The 27,612-nt window shown below is 38.9% G+C and overlaps 2 protein-coding genes across 4 annotated transcripts; one reads left to right on the forward strand and one right to left on the reverse strand.

Annotated features, from left to right (window-relative positions):
• Positions 1–26,953, forward strand: mcph1 (microcephalin 1). Its single transcript, XM_070916421.1, has 14 exons — positions 1–34; positions 129–220; positions 486–604; positions 738–822; positions 1,474–1,585; positions 1,665–1,796; positions 1,885–1,965; positions 3,130–4,293; positions 5,469–5,584; positions 8,754–8,791; positions 8,923–9,085; positions 9,174–9,251; positions 26,566–26,803; positions 26,901–26,953. The coding sequence occupies exons 1-14, from the start codon at positions 1–3 to the stop codon at positions 26,951–26,953; spliced, it is 2,505 nt and encodes an 834-aa protein (XP_070772522.1).
• angpt2a (angiopoietin 2a) lies at positions 11,114–21,550 on the reverse strand. Of its 3 annotated transcripts, none has more exons than XM_070915739.1 (9): positions 21,284–21,550; positions 17,688–17,843; positions 16,527–16,648; positions 16,159–16,394; positions 15,862–15,989; positions 15,339–15,440; positions 14,409–14,575; positions 13,032–13,162; positions 11,114–11,686 (listed from the first exon to the last, which is right to left on the reverse strand). In XM_070915739.1, the coding sequence occupies exons 1-9, from the start codon at positions 21,548–21,550 to the stop codon at positions 11,514–11,516; spliced, it is 1,482 nt and encodes a 493-aa protein (XP_070771840.1). In that variant the 3' UTR covers positions 11,114–11,513. The 3 variants fall into 3 exon arrangements, with proteins under 3 accessions (XP_070771840.1, XP_070771842.1, XP_070771841.1); XM_070915741.1 differs by having other exon boundaries at positions 15,862–15,987; positions 16,175–16,394; positions 21,284–21,544; XM_070915740.1 differs by having other exon boundaries at positions 15,862–15,966; positions 16,142–16,394; positions 21,284–21,544.
• Positions 26,954–27,612: the final 659 nt, after the last annotated feature.

A 27,612-nucleotide genomic window follows, 5' to 3' on the forward strand; every position in this document is an offset into this window, starting at 1 on the left:
ATGACCACAAGCAGCAGCTGTTCAGTTCTTAAAGGTATTGTACATCATCTTACTTTTACTGCAGTTACCTTAGTCTGAACTTTATGGCTTATGGTTTAAGTGTATGTCTCTGTTCAATGTGTCTGCAGATGTCGTTGCCTATGTTGATGTGTGGTCATCAGACAAAACAGCAAACTATTCGAAACCATTCGTTCAGCAGCTGCAGGAAATGGGAGCTCAGGTGAGACCACAGGGCACATAAACATATATACATATATATTGTATACCATTTACAGACAGTAGATATGTATTCTCTGAAGAAGACTCATGGCTGAAATGCATCGGCGATGATATTTTAGTAAAGGCATTGTTTGCATGATGGTGTGCCACCTTTTTTCTACTATTGAACTGTTTTTGGGCTTGAGCACCCACATGGAACACACACTAGCCTCCTTTTTTGTAGATAATGTTTGTTTTGCATAACCTAAATGTTTTTTCTTTTACAGGTATCAAAAACATTCAATAAACAAGTCACACATGTAGTCTTCAACAATGGTCATCCGGCTACGTGGAGGAAAGCCAAGAAAAGTGATGTGAGGCTTGTCTCTGTTCTCTGGGTAGGCAGGTAAGAATGGCACTGAGAGTTGTGTACTAACTAACTTTTAACAATTGCATGATATTTTTTGACTGGAAGATGTTGTCGTCAATCATTACTGGAAGCTCTTAATATGGCTTATTTTTGGTGAAATGATGTCCAGATGTTACGACGATGGTGTGCATGTTGACGAGGAGTTGTTTCCAGCCTTAAACGATGAAAGCAATCCTGTGTTGAAGAACAAGAAAGTGAGTAGAATCAGATTTTCATTGTAAATCAGTGTTGGCCCACTGATTGTCAACCATACATTGTGCTGATTTGTTCCTCGTTTGATCAGAATCTGTAAATGAGGTGTCAAGTGGTCCTATTTTAAATATTGACAGATCACAAATACAAAAAAACAGGCCTTAAAGATCATTATATTGTATTAGATCTGAATGTATGAGCTTTTCATTTCAGCATAAATATAATGTTTCAGTAAATGCAGAATATTCCACCTCTTTTTACACTTCACTTTCATACTGACCCTGTTATTTTGGTTCTTCTCAACTAATTATAACCTCTTATGTTATAAAATAAACCCTAAAGTTGGCCCACACTTGTTCCACCTGTTGACTCACACTTGTTCCACCTGTTGACTTTAACTTTCTTACTTGATTTGTCCAAAAATTGGTCTTACTGAAGTTTGTAATATTTCTCCTCTGCGATGAATTCAGTGCACTTGCTTTGATTGTTTTTCATATGCCTTAGTGTTACGTTGCATAGACTGAGTGAGAAAGCAGATTGTCCATTGTTCAGCTTTTCTAAGCAAAGTGAGAACATGGCCTTTTAATTTAAGTGATTTTGACACTGAACGTATTAAAACTTGCATTTGTTTGTATTGTGTTTGATTCACGTAGCATCGTTGCATGCAGCCAAAAGATTCTCCAGAGAGGACGCCTGAAAACGACAGACGCATGAGGAAAAAATTAGACAAGATGATGAAAGACCTAGCTCCAAAACAACCTCTGGGTAACAGATTATTACAACTTTGGAAACTTTAAAAACCAAAGGATGTAGTCTTGTTATTTCACAGTTATTTTTCTCACAGTCACAGATGTGTCGCCCATCATTATTGATGAAGAGAATGGAATAGTCTATAGCCCTGCATTGAAAAGATCAGATTATATGGCGCAGCGTTTGAAAGACATGAAAGAGAAACGGGAAAACCTCTCACCCACAGGTATGTGCAGGCTGATAAACTGACACGGTCTTATAAATATTTCAGCATTTTGAAACATCAGAAATTAAAATATGTCACTGTCTTTCAGCTTCACAAATGGTTGAACCCTCCTCACCCACTGGGATGAAGCCTTCTCTTGGGAGCACACCGACTGTCTTCAAATTAATGTGTAAGAAAATGTGGTGTGATCTTCTTGTTACTGATCAGTGGAACATTGTAGTGTAGTTTTTATCTTTCCCAAAGATCAATTTCTACATTTCTCAGGAAGGGAAGTTGTGGGGACGTCCTGATACCACGTTCAAAGTAGATACATATTTCTGAATATTTAGAATATACATTACAAGCATGTTTCCAGAGTTAGCTGGCAGGTTAAGCAACACGATGCAACACGATGAAGCCAGATGAACCCATGTGTTGAAATCCAACATAGCACTTGTACTTGCATTTTGTACCATGGCATCATCCTACATATTCTCTAGCTCATAAAATAAGGAGGTGGATGTTTAAAAACAGTAAAAAAAATTACATTTAAAACACATTAACAACACATCCCAACTAAGAGTATTCATTCTGGATCATTGGTATGAATAAAGATAGCAATTAGTAACTGAGTCTTATCTATATACCAGGTAAGCAAAAAACTACAGTAAACTGTGTCTTTTATTTGTCTATAATGTGCTCAAATATAAATTCTTAGTCTCTTTAGGCATCCTACTGTTTTAAAGCTACATTAAAAGAAGATGACAGTAGAGACAGTAACTGGCAGAAACACCCCATAGGAGTCGTTGTGTGCAGTAGTTACTTGAGTTTACCCTCATTTGCTCTGGTAGCTCTTAAGAAAAAAAGTACATTACATTACATTTGGCAGATGCTTTTGTTCAATTCATTCAAACCACATAGGAGCAAGAGCTAGATATTATTCTTTAAATTAGTATTAGTAGTAGTTATTTAGATCAGAGCTACTGCTGCGATGTTTGCAGAGAATAACAGTTGGTCATCTGGGGTCACTCCCAGGTTCCTCGCCATCTGAGTCGGCACCACCACAGTGTTGTCATTGGTGAGAGGACCCTTTCCCGTGGAGGAACTCAAGCTCAGTCTTGTCCAGGTTGAGCTTTAGGTGGTGCCTTGACATCCACTGCGAGATGTCAGCAGCAATGCGTGGCTCCAACTGAGTGTCAGGTGGGGGGAATGGCAAGAATAGCTGGGTGTCATCAGCAAGTGTCCTTGTGTGTCCTGTCTCTTAACTTGTTATATGATCAGCTAACGCTATTGCCAATCCATCTTAATACAATGGCAATCAAAAAACAAAGTGTTTTTTTTTTTCTTAATATAGACGACCAATCAGATGATGATTCCAGTGCGTCTGTTGCTGAACCTGGTTACTCACCTGATAAGGAAGAAGGGAGAACCCAAGTTGATGTTACTGACCATGCCCATCTTGCACAACGCCAAAGGAAAGGCTCTGAAAAGCCCTGGCTGTCACCCTGCTGTGATGTACCTAAATGGATTTCAAGTCCTTTGAAATGTCCTGACTTCAAGGACAAAGAGGACGAAGACGAGATTAGACAAAAAAAGTCAAGAAGGGCCTCAGTCAGAAAAAAGCCAGCAGAGAAACACAAATCCGCAGGTTTATTTGAAAGTCCTTGCCAGGATAGGAGATCTGACAACAGCAAGGACTTTCACAAAGAAAAACGGCGATCACAGATAAAATCATCTAGCCCATCACCTCACAAATCAGAAAAGGGAAAGCGAAAAGTTAAAGCAGCTAAATCCCTTTCAGAGACTTTTCCTGATGCTGTGAATTCTTCTAGTCGTCTCTCGTCATCATCCACGTTAGGGGATGCTGCAGTTGAACTGTCAAAAGTTGCTACTCCATTACAGAAAATGCAACAGAAAACACCCAAACGAGCCAGACCGTCACTTTCTGCCTTGGTACAATCTTTCACTCTGTCTGATGACTCTAAAGGTGTTGCTTCTTGTTCCACTGTTGGACATGATGATGTGTTTGAGGACTATTTCTCCCCTGTTAACAGCCACCAGAGATCAAAAAGACCTGTTTTGCCTAATCTGCCTGTGCAGAGAGACATTGAGATTCCTTTTGAGTTGGACTCTGTCCCAAAGAAGAGAAAACAAAGAAGAAGTGAAAGCATTGGATCTGAAACTATCAGTAAAAAGAGGAGGAAAGTGGAAGAAAGTCAGAGTAGCAAAAAGTGCAATCAGCAGTCTGATGCAAGCAGTGAGCCCCTAAGTCATCCACAACAGGACGTGAAAGAATCTCTGCCTGCACTGGATAGTCCGAGTGCCAATGTAACACTTGTGGCTAAAAGGCGAAGACAAAGCACCTTGCCATTTACAAGCACCGGTACAACTGCAAGTGATGCAGCAAAACAGAGAAGAGCATCGACATCAGTACAACCTACAATGTCAACAGAGGCTAACACAGTATCGGAGCGGCAGAGAAACTCTGATGTCAATGTCCTCCCTCATACCTTGGGAAGTGAGTAGTAAGGCTGCCAGAGTTTATAGAGTGTACATTAATAACAATGAACCCAACACTCAGGTTTCTCTTTATCATCTTCATCATTATGAACTGAACAAAACAAAATATTACTGATGGTGTCTGACCTTTTCACAATGGTGGAGGTTTGTAAACTATGTCTGTAATCCCTGGGTCATGTATGTGGGGTTTCTGTCAGGGAATACTTGAATCTTGGATTAGTAAATGATTAATTCAAGCTAGTTTTCTGAAGGTGAATTTTTATGTCTGGATGTCACAATTTAAAGAGAAGAATAAAGAAATAATTTCAACGTAAATAAATGAGTTTCATATGAATATGTTAATAATATTCTGTATGTGTGTTTGTCTTTTAAATTTGAGGTATACGTATACACACACTTAATGTACAGTATGTATACAACATACATATGTTTGAGATGTGTTTCCTCTGGTTTCTGGTTTTCCCCCACAATCCAAAGACAAGTTAGATGATGAATTAGAAGCTCTATTTGCTCGTAGGTGTGCATTTGTTTGTCAGTATGTGATAGACTGGCGGCCTGTCCAGGGTGTACAGTACCCTGCATCTCGCCTAACGCAAGCTGAGGCCTGACCACCACAGTAGTTTTTAAACTAGATGGAAAATTGGCATTTAATACACTCAACTAATCATAATTTTAACCTAAGCCATCTTTACTGTTGTGTTTGAAAACATTACTGATGTAAACACATCTTACAATATGAAAAAACATTGATATCTTAGATTCAGATTTGTGTATTTAAAGATCTGCCAGTTCTGCAGTTTTCATGCTGTTTTGAATTTCGGTGGTAATGTGGCTGCTTTGATGACATTTAGATCACAGATCTTCATTTGAGCTACTGAGGAATTTACTGTGTTCATTGATTCTATTCCCTGACATATTTGAGTATATTTAACATTTTATCTTAAACAATATATGGCACCTGAGAATATTTGTGTCTACATCTTGTTAAACTTTATTCCTTTTTATTTTACAGTTTAATGTGACAGTTTTCAGTCAGGTGTAAATGGAACAGAGCAGAGATGAACAAACATGATCGCACACACACACACACACACAAACAGTGCCTGCTGTGTGATGGCTTGAGTGACATCCCCCCACACTGTTTTCAATTGTTTTTCTTGTTTTCAAATGTAGGCAGAGGAAGTGAATGTACAGTTGCAGCTGGTTTAACAGAGAGCGTCTCTGAAGGTGAAGAAAATCCCAATAAGCAAGCCAGCTTGAGTCTTCAGAAAATGGTCAACAAAACAAAGGTAAGAAGACTTTGCCATTGTTTTTAATGTTTAACAATTAAATTGTGCAATTATGTGATGTGATGTTATGCATGTGTCAATTATGATGACTGAATTTGAAGACTTTTTTTTTTTCAACAAAATGCATGTTGATGGTACATTTCCTTTGGTGTTATGGGGGAAAATTTGTGGTGGGACTGCAAAAACAGGATGTCACGAGTGTTAAGTCACCAGTGGGAAGCTCAATGAGTCATTAAAGATACTCCTGTGACAAGGAATTGCTCAGTTTGAATTATAAATCTCCTATTTGCTAATTTATATACTTACTTCCTTTGGTCACTGTTGTGCTTTGGTACCAACTAAATTGTATGTAGTTGACTTTCATTAGTTCCAACCAGTCTGAACTCTGTATTGTTTATTTTCCTTCATCACAGAAATGCAGAAAAGTGAAAAATTATAGAAAGAAATCTATAGATGTTGAGTTAGATGCATTTTCTCCGTGTTCTTCACATTTTCATTTACTTGAGCTTTATTTATCTATTTATACTATTGCAGCTGCAGACTATGACACATTCCTGTGACATTCATAGTACATTACATTTCTGTAATATAGGAAGTTTAGGAAGTAGACTAAACATCAGATGTGTGTGTGTAATTCCTTTTTAAGTATTTCCTCCATAAGGTCATACACTTCCATAGCTGTAGGCGTTTGACGCATCTAGCCAAGAGGTTCTGTCTGGTCCTGAGGGCTTCCTGTGTTTTGCCTCTGTGATGGTAGCATACAACTTCCTTGCTTGTGAAATGCACCTGGGCTCTGTTTTCGTTACGCTGGTAACCTCAATAAGCTGTAGCTGAAACAAGCCAAACATGACGTCATCTCCCCCAGGGGTCTGTTATGGATTGACTTTATTGTAGCCGGATCACAGAGATGTCGTAGATGTTCTCTCGGTTCTGTAAAGATTATGATAGATGAATGTCCAAATATGTGGCAGAATTGGTAAACACATCTGTGGTAAGTGCTTGGAGGTCACACCTGCATGCCTCACCAATCTTTGAAGGTGCAGATTGTAAACAATGATAAGTTTCATTTTGCTCGACTTTGGGGGAATCTAGTTCAAATGTGCTGTTGCTATTGAGACTTTCAGACTGGGAAAAAAAGTAATTCTAAATTCTTAAAATGTTATCAGCTTACATGTATTGAAATACAAATATTACCAGAATTATTTAGGCTCATTTTGTTCATTTTAGCAAGTTACAAATGCTCTGATAAATGTAGAGGGGTCTCCTGGTGGCCAAGTGGTCTGGGACACATACCATATATCTCAGATGTTTTCACTTCAAAAAGATGGGGACTTATGTCACACGTCATTAAAAATCATGTTTAGGGTGGCCGAACAAAAACCTCAACATCCCCCAATGTCTCCCTATTTGAGCTGAGGATCTTTATCTTTGTTGCATGTCTCTACTATCAATTCTATGATAAATGCATAAAATTGCTCCAAAAATGATTTTAAAAAAACCTTGTTGTGATTTCTATAGCTACATTTATCAACACACTACTGGAGTCCCTAAAAATCTGATGAACTTTGACCAGGAAAGGAAGTTGCTTTGACTGTGTTCACTACTAGCTACTTTGCACCCATGGTATTTTGCAGTTAGTGTTTATGTAAGGTGCTCTTCAGTCTCTAGTAGTGATCTGTTATTTTTACTCACACAGCTACTATTTGTGATTAGCTCTTGCAGCTTCAGTTGACCTCAGCCTTTGCAGAGACCCAGGATCCTCATGTCTCTTTGATTTTCTGAATAGCGTCAGTTTCAGTGTGCGCAGAGCAGCAGCCATCGAGGAGAGACCTAGTCATACAGTGAAGAATTTCCTTCATTTGTGCTCGGAGTGCTTGTGCTGCAGTTCACACCAGCTCTTTGTCAGAGGCTCATTATGTGCAGCTCATTCTTCAATGCCTGTTTTCTTGTGCTGCTGCCAGAACATGTCCACTGCACACGATAAGCCAAAGTCCCCTTTGAGGAACCAGAATAGCTGCCCATGTTTTGAGTTGTTTGACTTGGTTTGAAAGACCTCAGAATGAGCAGATTTTCTGGTCACCTTTTGGCCATCCTGTAGTGTTAGCAGAAGATAACCCTGTAGTGGATCATTAACAAAATGGAAGATAAAAACGTTTTCCTTTGAAGAAAACTTCTGTCAGGACGACCGAGGAGTGGCAGTCATGGGGTGATGGTAACCAGCTCAAACTTCCCAATTTGCTTAACAAGGATAATGTGATGTATGACTGGTGGGGGTGGAGCTGGTGGACCGTTTTGGCAACACAGTGTTCAGCAGGCCTTAACCCCTGACTTCCAGCTGGGGGACCAGATATCAGAGTGTGGCAGGAAAGGGCCTGGTGGTCCTGTTTGTAACTGCTGCTCAGGTGTTTGTGTTGATGATAGCTTGCTGTATTGGGGCCAAAGTACGAGGCTGGATGGACCACAGTCGTCAGGTTACAAATTTACAGTTCCGTTTCAGTGGCACTGAATATGTTTTTCTGTACTCATGGCCTTGGTGTTTGATTTCCTTTTTGGTCTCTACGCAACTATACATCCGGTGGGGTTATTGAAAGTGCACGGCCTGTCTGGCTGTTGAATAATGATCCTTTTACCTGTTCAGTGCTGTATCATTCAACAAACCAGCTCACAATACTTGAGCCCAAAAGAAACATAGTATGCATTACATTTCTTAGTGTGTTTGAGCCATTTCTTTATTTATAGATACTGTATTATCTTGGCTGCTTTAAAGTGTAGATTTGTTCTACAGAGAGTTCACAGATTTCACTGCTTTTTTCTGTGATTTTTGCTCCTACAAACACAAAGCCAAGAAACAAATTAAGCCATAGCTGCTCCACTTTTTTATTATTTATATTTAATTGCTTGCCAAATGTGTGGATATTGTGACACAGTACAATGTGAGGTTCCTGGGCGCCACTTTGAGGCTTAGAACTACTCCCCTAAAATAGAATAGGTGTGAAAGTGTTGAACACAGACTTACACTTAATTAATCTTCAAGAACATGTTGAGTAATGGTTTAATTGATTCCATTTCATCTAGCTTAAACTGTCTATGGTCATTTAAGTAAACAGAAATTTGGAAAGAAAAACATTTTATCCCTGTCATAAGTTTTGTGTGTTTGTCTTTGTTTCAGACTATGAGAACATTGGTGATGACGAGCATGCCCTCTGAGTAAGTACCTCAAACATTTAAAACTGTTTGTCTCGATATAAAATCGCCAGCAGGCACAGATTGTTTGCAACACTTCTAATGCATCCGTGAGCAAGTTTTTAATCTTGTTTAATCGTTTGTGCTTCTTGTAGGAAGCAACACACAGTGGGTCAGGTGGTGAAAGCACTGGGTGGTTTTTCAATCGTTGACCGAGTTTGTGAGAGCACAACTCATGTGGTGTCTGGGGGTCAGCGGCGGACTGTCAATATTCTGTTGGGCATAGCTCGTGGCTGCTGGATCCTCTCTTTTGAATGGGTATGTAGTTTGTACTTTACATGATACATATTATTTAAAATGATGATGAAGTGTTATACTATCTTTTATTTCTGTTTTTCCTGAGTAGATTCTCTGGTGTTTGGAGCAAAGGCAGTGGATTCCAGAGGAACCATATGAGCTTTCAGACCAATTTCCTGCAGCACAGGTGAGCACAGTGCTAGTCTAGTAGTACTAGTGAAAGTGTCCACGACACAAATAGTGACTTCACTGTGAACCTCACAATGCTCTCCGTTAGTGCAAACAATCAGATATTATCTATTTTAATTGCAGTATAGTTTGTAAGCAATACATTGCACTCATTAATATTAAACATTAAATTAACAAATAGTAAGTTAGGTATTTCATGCCTTTGCCTTTATATTAGATTCTGAATGTGACAAAAGAAATGTAGAAGCCTGTAAATTAAATATATGGATGTATGTATTTGCACTGGACAAGTGCCAAGCTTAAGTTAGAGCTGTACACTAATATACTTCTTTGACAGACAACAGAAATGTTATCATAAACAATCTTTTTACTTTGCATATAGGCAGAAACTTGTAAACAATAACATTATTTAAATTCCTTCAGTTTGATAATTTCTTTCTTTATATAAATCATTTTCTCTATATAAGTCATCTTTGCGACGCCCCTTTCTGACACTCAAAACTAATAAAGGCTTGTAAAACCAAAGCCGAGGAAGTTGGACGGAAACCTGCTAATTTTTATTGCCAGTCATCCATTTTCAGTCCGCTTGTTTTTCCTGAAGCATCCTGTGTGAAATGTGAATGTTGCCTCTTCCTGAACTCGTCATTCATGAATCACTGTCCTCTCCTGCCTCTGCGAGGGAAGACATGGGGTCTTGATGCAGACAAATGTCAACACATTTCCTCTTGAAATTACATGATGGCTTTTGTTGTGACAGACAAAGTATTTTTTATGTCCCTTCGGCCGTTTATCATCCCTTTACTCTGATGGATGCGTCCAGCGTTTGGCAAACCACATGCTTCCCTCTTTCATTCAGTTCCTGTGCCCTGTGGAGCATCAGCGGTTGTCAGTATTAACATTAGAAACTGATTTTATGATTTTTCTTTAAGCAGACAATTTTCACAGTGAACTTCATCAGTCAACATTTATGACATCAATCAATATTGTAATATAAAATTACATATAGTTTGATAGAGGATTTTATCCATATTGCCCACTATTATCTCTATCACTCCTCTGAGTATGTGGGAGTTACAAATGAAATGCACAGTTACTATGATTAGTGACCTTAAAAGCAACAATAAAATAGCACCTTTTGAGCATGTATAATTTTTATTTTGTACTAAAAATGATAAAACATTACTGAAAAGGTTTGGTGATCTGGCAATTGTGAATTCACCAGGCTGTTCATTGTTATAGTGTAGAGCATGGCAATTGTAGAGAAGGACTTGAGAGATGAGGCTTATGTCTTAAGCTCTCTGCCTTGTGGTCATGTTTAATATTCAACCTCAGGTTTGTAAGAGCTGGTAGAGCATTACAGTCAAACACTCTAAAGCCTGTTTTTACTGGTGTGAAATTCAGCTTCCTCACTTTCTAATAAATTTGGCTCCTTGTAGCTTCAAAAGCAACTTTACATAAATAAAAAAAGACATTCCCAAAAGACTGCAAAAAGATCATCATTATGTATGAGCATGTGGGAAGGTACTGCAGAATTATATTAGAAGGATTCCTCTTAGTTTATGTGCAATGAAATTGTCAACTAGCTAAGAACTAGCACTCAAGATCTCTAACAAATCTCCCATCATATAATAATGTTAAATATCTGCCTTAAAATCTATATATAAATTAAATAACAAATATACATACATTCTCTGGAGAAAAGCAACGTTATCGTTAAGAGAAACATTTTCTGTGGCATTTTTACATTTACATTTTAGATATTCAACAGAAAATTTTCCACAACACAACAATCACTTTGAGCCAGTTGTTTATCTGCATGTTGTACCATAGTCTCTTTTTTTACAATGACATAGGCAGCTATTTAAAACGTAGTTAAATGGGTGCTTAAACTACATTAAAATCATTCAAGAAATGTAATTAATTAAAGTCACATCTTACTCTGGCCACTCCTGTCTGGTTAGCTAGCTAGTTATCTATACACACCACAGTCATAAGTGTGTATATATATGTATATATATATTTTCAGTATAGATATTTGTCAGTGACATTTTGACAAACCATATCTCACAATTTTTCGCAATAACCCATTTGATTCAAATCATTAAACACAAACATGCACAATTCTTTCCAGATGAGTGTAAAAATATTTGCATTAAGTGCTTTGGCTCCCTGGAGAATTTTTATTTTTGGTTTTGTTGTTTGTTGCTATTTGTCGGGCAGAATCCAACCTTCCCACTTTGTTTAATCTGAGAGAGACAGTTCAAAGGGAACCTGAGAAGTCTGCTGGTCTGATCATCATGGTGGTGGACTTCAGTGAGTAGCCCGAGCCTTTCCAGTAGTACCATTTGATTCCATTGAAGCGATTTGAGTTTTGGCCTTGTTGGTAATACATCCCATTCAAATTGGACGGACCACAGGCATCAAACCACCAACCTAGAGCATAAAAACAAACATAGAGTTAGATATAATGTTGTCATTCTTGACAGCTGCTTCTGTGACCCATGTGGACATTTTTTATGATCACAAGGCAAGGCTATAGAATAAAATCAAATATTACAAAATGTAAAGCCCCTTTCGGCGCTAAACCATCTTTATATCATCTTGTGGTGACTTTCTGTTTATACATATTACAAATGCATTGTTTCTAAATATAGTAAGCTTTGAATGAGCGTTAAACCATCTGAGCACACTAGACTTTAAAATAGAACAAATCAAAATTGTATATTTGCAGGTTTTGTAAACTGTGCTATCTGGAGACTGCCTGTAAAACCTGACTAGTTAGGGTTAACAAGCTGCAACATCTGGTCCATATAGAATGAATACAGAAAGTTGAGACTAAATGACGTTTTTCAAGCTATAATAAACAGTTAAATGGCTTCTATGCAATGAATGAATGCACATCTCAACTGTGTTGCACTTATAGTTCAATCCATGTCATGTCATGGCATCACACAAGCTGCTAGATAACTTGTTAAAAAGTGGCAGTTTACTCTTCTGTATGTGACATGATGGCAAGGCAGGCATTTCACATTTGGCTGCGTCGAATTGGATGTGCAGGAGTACTCCCCATCAGCTGTAAATAGACTTGACTTGATTTGTAAAATCGGTGTAGTTCTCCTTTAAATCCATAGTCAGTGATTGAGTTGGATTGAAAAGCCTTATGCTGAGAGGTGTTTCTAATAATCTTTCAGCCTCCATTTACATACAGATTTACAACATTCATAAAATGTTTTGTTCATTCAAAAAATCATATTTGTAATGGCAGATCCTGCGTTACTCTTTTTACTGGGTCAGTGCCACTCAATCACGATTTTGCACACTGTCCCCTGTGAGAGACCTCTCATGGGAAAAAAGGGATAGGGTTAGAGCTTTCATGCTTTCATGCTCACTTGGCAGACCCCACTACAGAGGGAGACAAACTTCTGGCAGCGGAGTCACTTTCAAGGGAATGGAGGAGGACCTTTAAGCTACTAGTGGAGAGAGGGAAAAGCTCTGTTCCCAGGCTATTAATGTCAGCCATTGTAGGGGCTGAATTCCCCAATGAGTTGATCAGTGATTAACTCAGAGCTAATTGTGCTCTTTGACCTGGCCACAAAAGTACGGGAGCTCTTAAAGTGCCCTTGAAGATTTTTGTATGAAGTGCCAAGATTTGGGTGGGTGGGAATTTGCTCAACAATAAGTACCATCACAAATTGACATGATTATTGTATTTTCCTGAAGAGCACAATTATTCAAAATTTCGTAGCAGTGAAAAAGTTATTTACAAAAATGTTCTTACCCCCTGTTGTCAGCTGTGAACATTTGCAAACACATTTGTCATTGTCTGCATCCTTTGTACTGAAATCACTTCCTGGCTGCCCAATGCTGCTTATTTTGCCTGCTGTTCCACTGTAGCCTTTAAGGTGTATCCTGTAGAGTGGAAAAGGAAAAATGAATGAAGGGAAGGAGGTCCGTGATTGCCGTTCCTCAAAAGGCAACGTCCAACTCACTTACGCAGTTCTTTGGTCATAGCTTCATAGATCTACTGGATCTAAAATGGGGTTAAGGATTAAAGTGTGAGCCCTTTGCATTACATTGTTTTTTCTACTGTTTGTGATGTTGACAAGCAGCTTGGTGATTTCCTATTTCCTCATGTTACTTTTATTTTTTTGCCAAATGATTCCTGTAAGGCCCTTTGTGCAGTTTTTTGTGAGAGTTATTTGAAATTACTGAGCCAACTAACAGGACCAGATTGGTCATAGTCAAGTAGACTTAAGACCTGAATAGGACTGTGTTGAATTGGAGCATTTCAAGGTCTGTTTGTCAAATTCAAAGGAAGTATCCATTCCACTCCTAAAATCAGCTTAGGTTCAGAAAAGAAAATACTTCTAAACGTTGTGTTGTTGCCAAGAGGTTCAGACTAAATGTTAGAAATCCAAGACATTTCATGTATTTCCTATTTTTCAAACGCTGACCAGTTTTATTACATTTTCTTTGGGCTGGTGCCAGTACATCAGTGTCAGGAAGTAAATAGTCTTATAAAGCAAAGACCCTCCATCCAGAGGAATTTCTATAATGTGTTTTGCTTTTACATAGTAGAAGGTCAGCATTTATGATCATGAGCTAGTCTCAGGAGTAGTTTTCAGGAGTTAAATATATGATACGGTCCAGGGACAGAATTAATCCTTCTTAGACATTAGTGCTGGGTGTTACCAACCAGAGCAAATTCTGTGGAAAATCACCACAAGCGCTGTCAGTGTGTCCATTAATGTGGCCTCATCTTCACTGTCAGTGAACCAATTGTAGAGAATTAAATGGTTTCATCTCATTAAATGTCAAAAAGATGAAAATAGATTGGCACTAATGCGAGTTCTTCAAAATATGTTGCTTCAGAGATGCTTTTTATTTGTTCAGAAACGCACCTTTCAAGGACTATTGCTTCTGAATGTTGTCACTAACATAGTTGTTAATTTCTAATAATAATTGCAAGACTTTGAGGCTGCACTTTAGTTACGCTCCTCAGCAACAGTCTTTGGTATGTGTTCAGGATAGCAGACTTCAAAAGCACAGAGAGAAACATACTTTGCTGATGGGCTTCTTTGTCCTTAAAAACTTGAGCTGTTCAGTAATTGCCACCAAGCAGCCAACACATTTATATCTTTGATGTACAACGCACCTGTAATTTTGTGCTTCACTGTCAAGAGAAAACTGGTCATATTGTGAGAATCCAGAGTTTCCCTCCCAGTCACTCAGCTGGATCCTTAGTTTGTAGGACTGTTGAATTGTCAGTCTGGAGACAAATTCATTTCCTAACCAGAATTCACCTGAGGACTCTCCAAACCCCTGAAAAGACATAAAAGAAATGTAATTACACCTTGTTGAACCCCTGCAAGTTGCTTTTCCCATTTACAAAACAGGACCACCATGTACGGTACATGTCTTGGCTATTACACTGAAAGTTATTTTTCCCTGGAACTAAAATCTCATCAGACTACTCAAAATACTTTCAGCAGTTACACAGAGCAATCATATATCTTCACATTCACAATGAGATATTGATAAGAAAGTATGCCAGTTTAAACTGAGCTTGCATTGTGGTAGGAATAAAGGAAATGGCATGAATGCCTTCCTCTGTAATGTTTGCTCTGTAGGGACTTGAGATTGGACTTGAGACTCTTTTTGGCATGGTGTTGGCCCATCTATCTCCTACTTGGCGTTGGCAATGCTGGTTACTATTTTGGGAATCATCTAGACCCCTTTTTGATTGTAGATTATAAGCACAGATGCACTTACAGAAATATTAGATGTGCTGTGATTGAATCTGGTACTATACAGCAAATAATTAAAATTATTGTGGTTTCAAAATGTTGGGGGTGCCCTGCTGGCATTATTTTCTTGAATAGCAGATGCTGATCACTGTGGATCTCTATATGTTTGCAGTTGTAGTTTTTCCCTTCTTTGGATTGAATCTTGGAATTGCCTCTAACAGTGCAGAATCACCAGGTCCTTAAAACACTTTCAGTCGTATTGAGCACTTGGAATGAAAACGGTAGCCTAGGTTATATTTAGTTTTTTAAGGGAAGAATTCCTTCTTGATAGCTTTTACCTTTTTGTACTCCTGCCACGTACGGTGAAAGTCAACACGGCCATCAAAGCGTTTTTGTAGTACTGTCCAGCCACCTCCTTCTGTCTCCATGTCACAGAAAGCCTTCAAACACAAAGAAAAAGGTGCCGTAATTAATAATTCAATATTAATGCTCTGTAAAGAATTCATGCTCATTTATAATTTGACAATGGTGTCTTATTTGAGTTTGGTTAAAACAAATGTTAAGTTGCCAGGAAGGGACACAGAATTGAAGTCCAAGTCTTATTCGCTGAAAAGTATCTAAGGAGATCGCAGTTTTAGCTCAAGCATGCACATCATTAATGAACGTCTGAGAACATTTTAATTTAACTACCCCGCCCTCAAACACAATACTGTTCACTGAGCACTTCCAGAGGTGCATGTGCACTCTGTAGCCTGCATGCTGAGTGATCCTTAATGACCCAGCAAGACGTATACTCCTCTTTACCTCATCTACCCACTTAAGGTTAAGCTTGTCTGAATGAATTAAACAGGCTTACTTTACCTTAACCTCTGTTGTAGTGTTGGGTAATGTGAGAGTGTAGACTCCACTTTGGGTGTTTCCTGCCTTGAAGACAGCAGCACAGTCCATGAATGTGGTAGGAGTGTCCTGCATCATGACAGTTTTGGTCTCTGCAGAGGAAATCAGCCATGTTAATTTTACATGGCCCACAGGTTAAGACTGTGGATGTATTTTATAAATATAAATGTAAAACCTAAAAGAGTGCATACATAGTCTGCCTTTCATTGATAACTATACCATAGGGTGAAGGGGTTACAATGACCTGAAGAGCTGACTCACCTCGAGCAGAGCCAGCAGAGATGATGTGGATGAGGTTGTTGACGGTGTCCAATAGCTCCTGCTGCTGATGCTGCAGTATAGTGTTGTTGGAGGAGACTTTGAGCAGCTGCCGCAACTCTCCTATGACGGCCGTCTGCGTCACTATTAGAGTCTGAAGCTGCTCCTTTTCTTGTCGAAGCGTCTTCAGCTCCACCTGCCTCTGCTCCTCCATCTCCCCCACCTTTTTCTCCAGTAAGCTACAGAGAAGCAGGCAACAAGTTCAGCAGCGAGCTTTGTCTTTTGCTTTGCACGTTAGCCCAATACTGTACTGTTAGTGACCCTGAAAGTGATCTTTTCTTTTTTTTTGCCATGTGATTTGATGTCCTCACCTGTTTTTGTCATTTAGCTTGTTTATTTCATTTGTTTGGACGATTAATTGTTTTTCCAACTTGTTGGTTGACAAGGAATTTTCAAGAAGTCTACGCTCAAGTCGAGTTGTATGATGAATTACCTAAAAACAAAAGAACAAGGTGAAGCAGTTCAGTCAGGCTGTGACCCAGAGATACCTTGTGAAATGTGAAATTAAATGCTCCACTATGACGTGAACACTTTGTATTTTCTTCAAATCAAATGCCTCACATTAGCCACACAACACAACATGGTCCCAAGTTTAACTCACAACTGGAAACAGGTTCTAATGAAACACTGATCTACTATTGACAGAGGAATATTTTAATTTGAATTGATGTAGTTGCATCTGACATGTCTCCATTTCAATGTTTAATATTAGAAAAAATAAAGTAACAAAGCATGTAATATAAGAAGGTATGGCAAAAGAACAATAAACAACGTGTATAAAAATCCTAAATGAAATAACAATCCTAAATATGTAAATTCTGTAGTGGATCAAGTTCAATACAAGCCCAGTTTGCACTTCTAGATTGAACAAACAGCCATTTGCAAAATGGAAAAACACGACAGGAAAGAACAACCATGTTGCCATACAGCAGACATACCTGAACAAGGGGAACTTTCAAAATCCACCTATTTTCACAGACAGACGTATTGAACTAGACTCTGGGGTTGGGGACCTTGCCTCTAATTTCCCAGTTTGGAGGAACTGAACTCAGCAAAAAGCAGGTTGTTTACATGGATCCTCGCTATGTGTCTCCAATGGAGCTGTTGATGTCTTTGAACAGACGGATGTCTGATTGTGACAAACTGATAGACACTTTCTGTGGGAATACGAGTGTGCTAATAACAGGAAATGCTGAACAGTCGGCTCACATAAGGTCATTGACGTGTAGCCACAATAATAAACTGACGCACTCATGCCTGTTTTTCCCTCTGCTTATTTTTTTAACACTCTGAAGCTACATTATTTAATGCAGTGTATCACAGAGCACACGACAAAAAAGGAAACATATTAATAAATTCATGTCGTTATAGAAACGGATAAACATTTTCATTAATCATGTAAACAGGTGTAAACTGTTGTGTAGCATATGTGCACTTCTGTATGTTTAAAGCAGCGGGCAGTACAGCCTCACCTGTGCCTCCACATCAGTTAGTTTCCTTGTCTGCTCTGCAGTTTGACTCAGCAGGTTTGTTCCAATTTCAATCATCGTAGCTGTGTGGTTGTGTACAGCCGTCTGTTGGATTTGGACCATGTCCTGCTTCATGCTGTCCTGTATGTAGTTCTCAAGCTGCAGCACAGAAGAAAGACAATCAGCTTGATTCGTATCATTAACCAGTGGTCTTGTTGTGCATGCACAGTTCCGTTTAACATTCATACTGTAGTTCACAGCTGGGTGCTGCTCACTACAATCTGCTTCTGTAATGTTGGACACACAGCAGCTCTGTCTCTTGCTTGAGTTCTTGAGCAACCTCATTTGCAGCTGATGAGAGAGACGTCATTGTCACTTGTTCAGATTTACCGTGTTGGTTCTCAAACCGCATTCATTTAAGTGTTCATTGTGCAATTAATACCATTGTTGTGAAGAATCGAAAGTTACACAGCTTTATGATACAGACATACTGTGTATTATTATTGGGTGTGTAGTCATGCTTCTTAAAGGAAGTTAAGAATTTTTTTTTTTCTTATTTTCAAACTCTGTTTGTAAATGTAGTAGACATTTTGTATATTACATTGTTGTATTGTGTTACGCCCTCCTTACACACCAACCTGATGGTCTTGTTTGACCATTTTCCCTTCTGTCTGACTCACACATCACCACATAACACACACTGGTCTACCCATAATACCCTGGCAACAATGGGGAGTTAAAAAAAATCTGTATTGCCATCACATTTCCTATATTTGTATGCTTTAAGTGCATGAGAATATGCATTTAACAACCTATTTCAGAAACAGATTGACTGTGCTATATCAGAGTATCATGGTGAAGCACTGCTGTTCCATTATTTCAGGAGAGCTTTTCATTACGATTGTAATGTTTTCTTAGCAACGTAAGGAAATAATAAGAATTTTGAGACAGTTAATTAATTTGTTATTTATATCATCTTGACTCAAGAGGATAAAAAACATTTACAGTCTTGATGTAACCTCATATCAAGCCTCTTAATCATAGGAATAATACAATGGCTCAGAGCACAGATGCCCTCAGGGTGGGAAAAGGTCAATGTTTCATCTTTATGAGATTTGTTCTCATCTACCTTACAGTATTGCCAGATTTAGACGGAGACCAATCATTAAGTTATTTCCTGCATGGTGTTCCTGAGTGGCAATCAGGTCACACGACTCGTAAACAGGATGGAAGTGTTGAGTGAGGAGTTACATCCTTCGTGACAGTATGACATGTGTGTGCAACTGGAAGCCAGCGTCACTTGAATATCTTTGTCATCTACAGTACGTTTGCTGTATCACTTTTGTTGTTTACTCATCAGTCACTAATGCGGCCCCAACAGCCAATTTTATTATTATTTTCGCAAATACAAGCAACGGCTGCAATTAGGCCTGATTTTGTTTGTCTTCCTTTCATGATGGCCAGTTTGTTTATGTTCTTGGATACACACAGGGATGTGTGGTAGGTGGAAGCTTTTCATTTGAATTGTTGGCAGGATGTCCCATTGACAGTCAATGATCTAATCAGTTGTTTACTCCGTAGTGTGCCTCAAAGGCGTCAGTGAGGAATGACTGTGTTCCTCATTCACATGAGAGCGTGACAACAAATTGTTTTCCAGAGTTGTCTTGAGGAATTTCAGAAATTAAGTGACTAAAATCAGATTTTAAATAAGTAAATCACACCCGATGGAAGTACTGTACATAGTGATTTGGAACTTTTTCAAAATAAAGCCCAGAAAAGGCATGGTTGTGGATCATAGGCAGGCCACTTTCTATAGACATCCTGAATATGTTTATGTGACAGCAGTGTGAAGTTATTTAAGCTTTTAAGTGTCTGATTCCTGTAAATTAGGTGGTGTATAATAATTGTTATTTATACTCTAAGCTCTTCCACCCATCCATCAAACCACTCTTGTAAAAGAGGTTTATAACCTCAGTGAAGTTATATACATCATCCATCCATTCATCAATCAATCAATCCGTCAATTCTCCTCACCTGCTTATTCCTATATAAGGTCAAGGGGAACTGAAACCTTTCACTACATTTAAATGAATTCAAGTTGCACCCAAGGTATCAAGCTTACAGCTACTACAGTAGATCAACCTGTTCTTAGCTTTGTAGGAGAAATCTTATTTTGTGTATGTGATGACAGAAGTTATTGAACATTTCACTTCTCAACCATATTTAACATCTCACAAGGCTGAATGATAAAATAGTCCTTTTCACTTCATTTTTCTCAGTCGCTAAGATATTAATGGCCATAGCACTCTTGCCTACTGATAGACCTTTACAAAGTCTAATGCTTCCACTTTGTTAATGCAGAGCTGTAGTAAGTTATAATATTTAATAGTGAGAATATGTATCATACTCAGGTGCTATTAAACATCATGAATGAGTGTTGTAAAAGTGTTACAAATCATTTCTGCTCTATTTAGCAAAGTATCAAGTTAATTTGAGGAAAGAACATTTAACCATCACACCTTCACTGTGATTTCTTTCTATTTTTTAATCTTCTCGTGCAAATTAATTTAATGAAGTTGCACAAGAAGAAGAAAGCACTGGAGTGCATTGACACAGACACCTAAAGTATGTTGAATGTTCAATTCTGTTGCAAACAGACTTTAATTTCTGAGGCAGCACTCGAGCTGTTGCCTGTGTGAGCGTAGTTACTGAGTCACAGCGACTAGATCATGAAGAACATCAAAGAAGAGTGCCCTCTGAGCTCTCCTGTGGAACAGATCAGAGCTTGTTTTATGTTGCGAGATGGGAATTGTGCGATCAAGCTGTGAGATGTTCTTGTCCCGCCTGGCTCGTCTTGTATAGTTCTGATCAGGAATCACACCCTGAAGAGGGAGAGGAGAGGGAGCTAGAAAAGTTCACTTCTTTCACTCGCACAAGTTAATGGCTCAGCAAACTGAAAGGGAAGTAGGCATCCCTTGTGTGGACACCTGTGTTGAGTCTTTGTCAGTCATCAAACCCATTATGTCCTTTTGCACTCAATAAAAGTGTCTTGCAGACACTCAGCACTTTTTTTTCTGTCCGTTTCCACATTTGCTATATCGAAATAGATTCCCAAAGCATCTGTTAGTCTTTAGAAAAAGGGCTTGTAACGCAGTGCTTTATTTTTTAAGAATTGCAGCTCCAACATAATTTAGACAAAATTGTTGTCGTTAACATAAACCTTTGCTCATTTAAACTGATTTTGTCATGTCTTTTGTTTAGTGGAGCAGTTATAGCACTCTTTCATTTTATGGTATTGGTCAATTACTCAAGTAAGTACGGCACTTCACCAAGAGCTAGTGGGTCTCATATGAGCCAGAATAACAGCAGTTATCTTTGATTTTTTTGTGAGTCAGAAAAAGGTTCCTTGTCATTCTGCATTTTTTAAATTTGCTCTGCACATTTTGTCCTCTAACACATCGTCATGGTCTGCCTCAGATACCTAAATAGACCCCATCCTCTTTTCCTCTGAAAGCATCGCTGTCCAATCACTATAAAAAAGTCATTGATATCTGAGTCTCAAGTATTGGTGTGATATTACGGGTGTGACACAACATTACCTTAAGCAGCCACTGTGTGTTGTTCTCCATGGTGATCTCCAGTTGTTCCAGCCTCTGAGCTGACCCGTCGTTGTCCACGGGTCCATCCTTTTGAACTGGATAGTTGTAGTTGCTCTGGGTTTGGCAGTTTTCCTGCTCAGGCAGCAGAAAGGTGTAGCTGCATGGCCCATTTTGGATCTCATACTGTCTCTTACCCGCAGCACTGTATCCTGTCCCCAGACCAAGGCAGAAACTTAAAACTAGCAAGTCCACATTCAGCATCTTCATAGTGGAGCTATTTAACTAAAAATAAAGTCAGTACAAGTATAACTCCTTGGAACTCCTTAATCTTCCCTCAATGACTGGTTGTCTTTCCAACAGCATCCAAGTGTAAACAATCCTCTTGAGGTTCTGCAGATTCCTTTTATTACCTCTCAGTGGTAGGAGGAGAAAAAGCCATCAGGAATTAGAGATAGTGTGTCATTCCCTTAGGTTACCAGTGCCAGACTGCATGTGCTCGCCTTTCATCAAGCCCCCAACCACTTGTCTGAGCTGCCCATGGCCCCTCTGATTAGCTAACTGTGAGTTTAAACCACTCCCCCCCCAGTGGCCAGTCACTGTGAAGAGCAGTGAAGTGGAGATTCCTTTCAGTAACCACTCGCTAAACAACACAGAGGAGCAGATGCACAAACTACACACGTTCCACTATATCCTCTACAATGCCCACATGTTTTTTTCTCCTCTAGTGGAACAGCTACTCAGGATGCAGCTGTCCACCTTCAGCACACTCTGTGATAGTAGCAGTGTCCATCCCATTCATTGAAGAATGTTTGCCGGCCTGTGACAAACACACAAGCATCTTTGAATGGGAGATTCAAAGGAAAAATGCCTTCGTTTAAATGACATCCTTAACTCTTTCCACAGATTTTTCTACTTTGTTCTTACAAGTTGCTAAATCTATCTTAAAGCAAAATCTACTGAAATTGGGTTTATTTTACAAGTTCATAATGTTATAAAACAATCCTAAATTCCCAGCTCTTCCTTTTGCTCTCAGGGTCCATAAAATCTGTTACTGGTACAAACTAAAGTTGCCATTTAATGACATCTGACCATAAAATAGTCATGGCTTTTTTTATTTGCATCTGCTTCAGGGTAGATTTATGCAGTTTCAGATTGAATGTACTTGGCAGATCTCTGTCTGAGTCATCAGTATAATGAAGCATTATTTGCTCTTACCCTCTCAGATCTGAAAAGTTATGAGAAAGTTGCTTGTTAGATGTTGTTAGATTGGTGACTGTCAGGTTTTGAATATGTGGGCATGTTGTGGGTGTTTTTCTGTGTAGTGTCCCAAACATTCATGTCTACGCAAGCACGACAAAACGAGATCCCACACATATCTACTATTTCACATTTAATTTTTAGTGTGAATCTAAGGGAGAGTGACTGTTACTACTCAGTGTGAAAATGGTCAGACTTCATAGGAATACAGATTTAAAAAAAGGTTGAATGTTTGCCATTTTGTTAAAGGCTCTGTTGTCATTTTTAGGCACGTTCTGATGTTGTTAAAGAGACGGAGTATTTTCAGACATTCTTTGTGAGCAACATTCCTGAAATGCTTGTGTTAGTAAACTGTTCTGTGTCTTCAAGAAAATTGTTTTTCAGTAGCAAATAGTTTTGAAAATAAATCTTCCTTGGGTTGGGTTACGTTTACTAGAAATTGGCTCCCCACAACATATAACGATACAGCCATCGACAACCTTTACCTGTTATACTGAGTATCCTGCAAGACACAAATGCAAAGTCCCCCTAAATGCTACATTATCCCACCCTGACAAAGTTTTTACAGTCGCTGAGGTCTGTCTGAGGGCTCTCATGTCGCAGTGGGGAAGAGAGTGCAGGTGTGTTGTGCAGGAAGAGCATTGACATAGGAGGATGTTTGATCCTATACTGCAGGAATGTGCCTCCATCACAGACGCTCTCCTATTGGTTCAGTAGCGTTACTCTTTTCGTAAAACCTTTGAGACAGACCTTTGTCCCTATCTAACTGACAGACAGATTGAGCTTCATATTGTGTACTAAATTTAATTTTTGTAATTTTACCTTGGCATAATCACAAGCACCGTTTTTCACTTTTCAACAGGAAAGCCTGAGATTGGCCCTCTGCAGTTGGATAGAAATACCGAAACAGAATTGTAGGAAGTAGGCTGATGTAATGTAGTTACTGTATAAGGGAAATGCAACGTATTTAAGGCACATTACCAAAGAGGAAGGACTTGTAGTCATTCCAAAAACATTGACTTATTCAGGTGTTCAGGCTGAATCATTCAAACTGTGGATTCAATGGCAACAGCTCTTGTCTTTCAGTTTGTTTTATGGTTATTGAAAGCACAGAGGAAGGAAGGGACACAAAGAGTGATGCATTTCATTTATCACTGAGCCACATCCTATATGCCTATATACCACAACAGTTTTCTCATGCTATGAGCAGACAATATGACTTCTGCTAAACTATCAAGTACACACTGTATTTCATTACGCAGTGTGGGATTTCCCATGTGAAGAATACAATTGCTGCTGGTACTGTACAATGCAGCTCATTCAAGTTGTAATAATTACTGAGTGTTTATCAGAGAAAACTCGTTACCACTGGCATCTCTATGACCCGTCCTCTAGAGATTTAAAAAATTCAACACTGTGATGGTGACAAATGCAACAAACAGGCTTCTGCTCGCAGCTAGTTTACACACGAGTATTTTTAGTGTCATGTTTGACAGCGGTTAAGTTGTATTTCTTGTGCGTACCACCTTACGATGCAGACAGAGATGTGGGTCATGATAAGCAGTATACTAGATATGAAATGCATGCAAATCCAAACTGCTGTTGAACACTAATCAAGTTTTTGTATGATGTACCTTGGAGTGATAAACAGGTAGAATGAAGCTTTGCCTGAACACACACCACAGACAACTTTATATATTTATTTTAACTATTTGTATGTTTCCAGATGCAGTAGAATATTAACAGTCTACTCTTTATGTACTTTTTGTTTAGCTCTCTTTTATATTGCCCTTTTGTCTTGGACTGTTTTTCCTAGCTTTTCTCACATAATAGACATTACATATAGTCTTCAATCATTCCCTTTAAAGTGCACAATGTGGGTTAATGTTAACCTGACCCTGTCTCTGAACCCCTCTGACCATTCCCAGATTACTTGCCGTAAAGTGAAACCTGTGTGAACATTGACAAAAGACTAAAGACCTTAAAGCTTGTTTCCTGGAATTCAACTTAAAATAGCGCAGATTGTCCCCTTCAGTTTAGCAGCTGACCCCTGTTGGAAACAGAGCAGGCCTGTAGCGAGAGCTTAGACCATCACTCAACAAACCCCAAAAGAAACAGAAACCTCAAAGAGATTCACATGCTCTTATTTAGTCAGACAGAACTGACAATACTCTGTGAACAATGTGGGCTGACGAAGTGAAACCAGGCACATGAGACAGCATTGTAGCTCATGGAAAGTTAACAAAAATAGTGCTGAATAGTTGTTTATGTTATTCTGCTGTAATAAACTGTAGTAAACTTAAGGTTTCATGTTCAGTAATGACTTTGAAATGTTTACTCATGCTGACAAAAGTTGCTATTTAAATTGGCTTTCATGGTACATTTAATCTTTCAATAGTGGTGATTTTCATCTGCCTCAAAGCCAAATTGTTACAGCTTCTGTTGTATCGCTAGCAACCACCTTCAGGAATCACAGTTTCAAATTTGTACCTGTGATGAGTTACAAAGTGGGTTCTTCAGGGTTAAAGTGGATACTTCATTATTTATTTAGCACACATTAAAGCGACATTATGCAAGAAATGCTATTTTATGCGACTTGGCGCCCCCGTAGTTTTTGGAGTGTAGTTCACCCTCATATAAAGCTGCATTTGTTGACAAGCTGGATTTGATGGGCTGACTTGGCTCATGATCAAAAACTAGCGAGTTGACAACTTCGCAAGCCAGCTAATATTATTTACTTGTCCAACAGCAAGAAGGCATGCTCAGCATCTGTTTTGCAGCCTCTAATTCGCAAAGCTCTCGCCAACGACTAAAAGCCAGTCCGAGATTTACTCTTGTCCAACCTCTTGCTCAGTCACTCTCTCTTTTTCTCTTCTCAGCTTCCTCTGTCTTAGGTGTCTTTGCCTCGGCCATGATGTCTGTACTGACAATACAGAGCTAGACCCATCTGTGACCTGGTGCCGTAAAATGTTACGCAGTTCTCATGGGTGATAGTACCCTTTCAACCAAGTTACATAGAGCAGAAACAGGCGTTTGGGGTGCAGAGTGGGAATAAAAGAGGCACCATTCTCCCTATTACAAGGCAGTGTTCTTAATGTTACTTTAATTAACGTTAGTATTGTACATGTGCCAGATTTAGGCAGTCCCAGGGCAGGTCGATGTTATGCAAGTTGATCTTCATCTCATGGTTAGCATTGTTTTTTAAAACTCACATCAGAAACCTGCTTGACACATGTGAGACACAAGTTTCCATTTTCAACGTTGATTCTCTTGAACTAGAGAGAAGAGGAAGAGAAAGGTTTCTTGAGAACGCCAAACACACAATGAATGATGGGAAATATGCCAATAACCCAACAATGTTTTAAAACAAACTTATTTTGATGGGTTTAATGAACAGTAAGCAGGATAATTTCAAGTTGAATTGACTTGAAAATAATTACAATGATTGATTTCAGTGATGATTTCACTGAATTGATTTGGCTTGGAATTCTTGGCAGGAAACTCCCTGGAGTTTCTGCTGGTTGCCAAGCAACTGGTCCCGGCCAAGAAGTAGTCCGGCACATAATTCCCCCGTAAAACAGTGAATTACTGTTTTTCCACTTTGTTCTTTTGTTCAGATTCAACAAATGAGATACAATGTGCTAATTTGTGAGTTTTAGAGGTGCAAGTAGGTGGATTTTGTTATCTTTGGGCAGAGGCAGGCTAGTTGTTCCCCCCTGTTTCCAGTCTTAGTGCTGACCTAAGCCAACCAGCTGTTTGAGGTAGCGTACAGACAGAAGAGCAGTATCGATCCTCTTATTTTACTTTAGAAAGCGTACTATTCCTTGAACATTTCTGGAAACTGTGACTAGGCAAATGTTGAAAGCTTATCATGTGCTTATTTTAAACAGCAGTTTTTCAGATGATCGCTGTTGTCTGTTCTTATGTTTTTTTTTCTTTCTGAACAGGATCAGCTTCTGTGTCCTGATTGTACCTCTCTGAACAGTTAATTTGTACAGTATTTAACTGTCAGTTTCTCTTCCCAGATCTGCCGTCTCCAGAGGCACCTGTCTGCCGGGGAGCACCAGCAGGACCTGTTCCAAAGCCAGCCAGCCATGTTTGTGTCCCAGCATTCCCAGCCGCCCACTCAGAACCTGGTGGAGCTGATCCAGCTCTGTGGAGGAACAGTCTGCAAATCTGTGCGGCAGGCAGGTATCTGCATTGGGAAGTACAGCGGCAGGAGACCAGAGGGAAGCAGGATCCTGTCTGAGCAGTGGGTTTTGGGTAAGACATTTCCTGCTAATCTCTGAGAGCTAAATGCTCAACTCCTTCGTCATGTCACTAACAATTGTTTCTCTCATTTCTTGTGATTCTATTTCAGATAGTATCACATATTTGAAGCAGCTGTCATATGATAACTACGACTTGGAGTGAAGATGTTTTTTGACTGTGAGGTTTAGTTTTATTAATTTTATGTTGGACATTGCCTCAACACATACCTTCCATTTCTACCTTATGGTGTTTTCCTCTTGTGCAGGTGTATCAAATGTGTTCAGAGGCTTTACATAAATCCTCTAAAATATTCCGTTTTAGTGCCTAGTTACCATGGAAACCTGTTACTTCTCAGGACTGTCAACCATTCAATGACAGACTAACTTACTGTGAAACAGCTATGACATTAGTGTATGTCGATCCTTTATTATTATTATTGTTTTCGTAAAGTAATAACCACTACTGTGTAACAGTGTTTTTCACATGAGATTGATTGATGGTGAGATTGACACCAGATTGTTTTTCATTCATAACAATGTGATTTTAAAAGTACTTGCTGAGCCAGTTCAACACTCTAATGGAGATTAACATACTGTATCCTTATATAAATGTTTTGTGACGTCATTGTTAATAAATACTTTTTTTAACATTTTGATTATTGGTTTTCTTATTTTCTGTCAAATGAAGAGTTGTTTAAGCATCATGGTCACTTCAACAATTAAACATGTCACTTTTTTGTGTGATTTAATTTTCAGTTTTCCAGGTTATATTGGAATTGAACCATGATGAGATTAATTTGACTGTGTCCGAATGTATTTCAC

The sequence above is a fragment of the Enoplosus armatus genome, chromosome 12 (genome assembly GCF_043641665.1).
Source record: "Enoplosus armatus isolate fEnoArm2 chromosome 12, fEnoArm2.hap1, whole genome shotgun sequence".
Taxonomy (NCBI): domain Eukaryota; kingdom Metazoa; phylum Chordata; class Actinopteri; order Centrarchiformes; family Enoplosidae; genus Enoplosus; species Enoplosus armatus.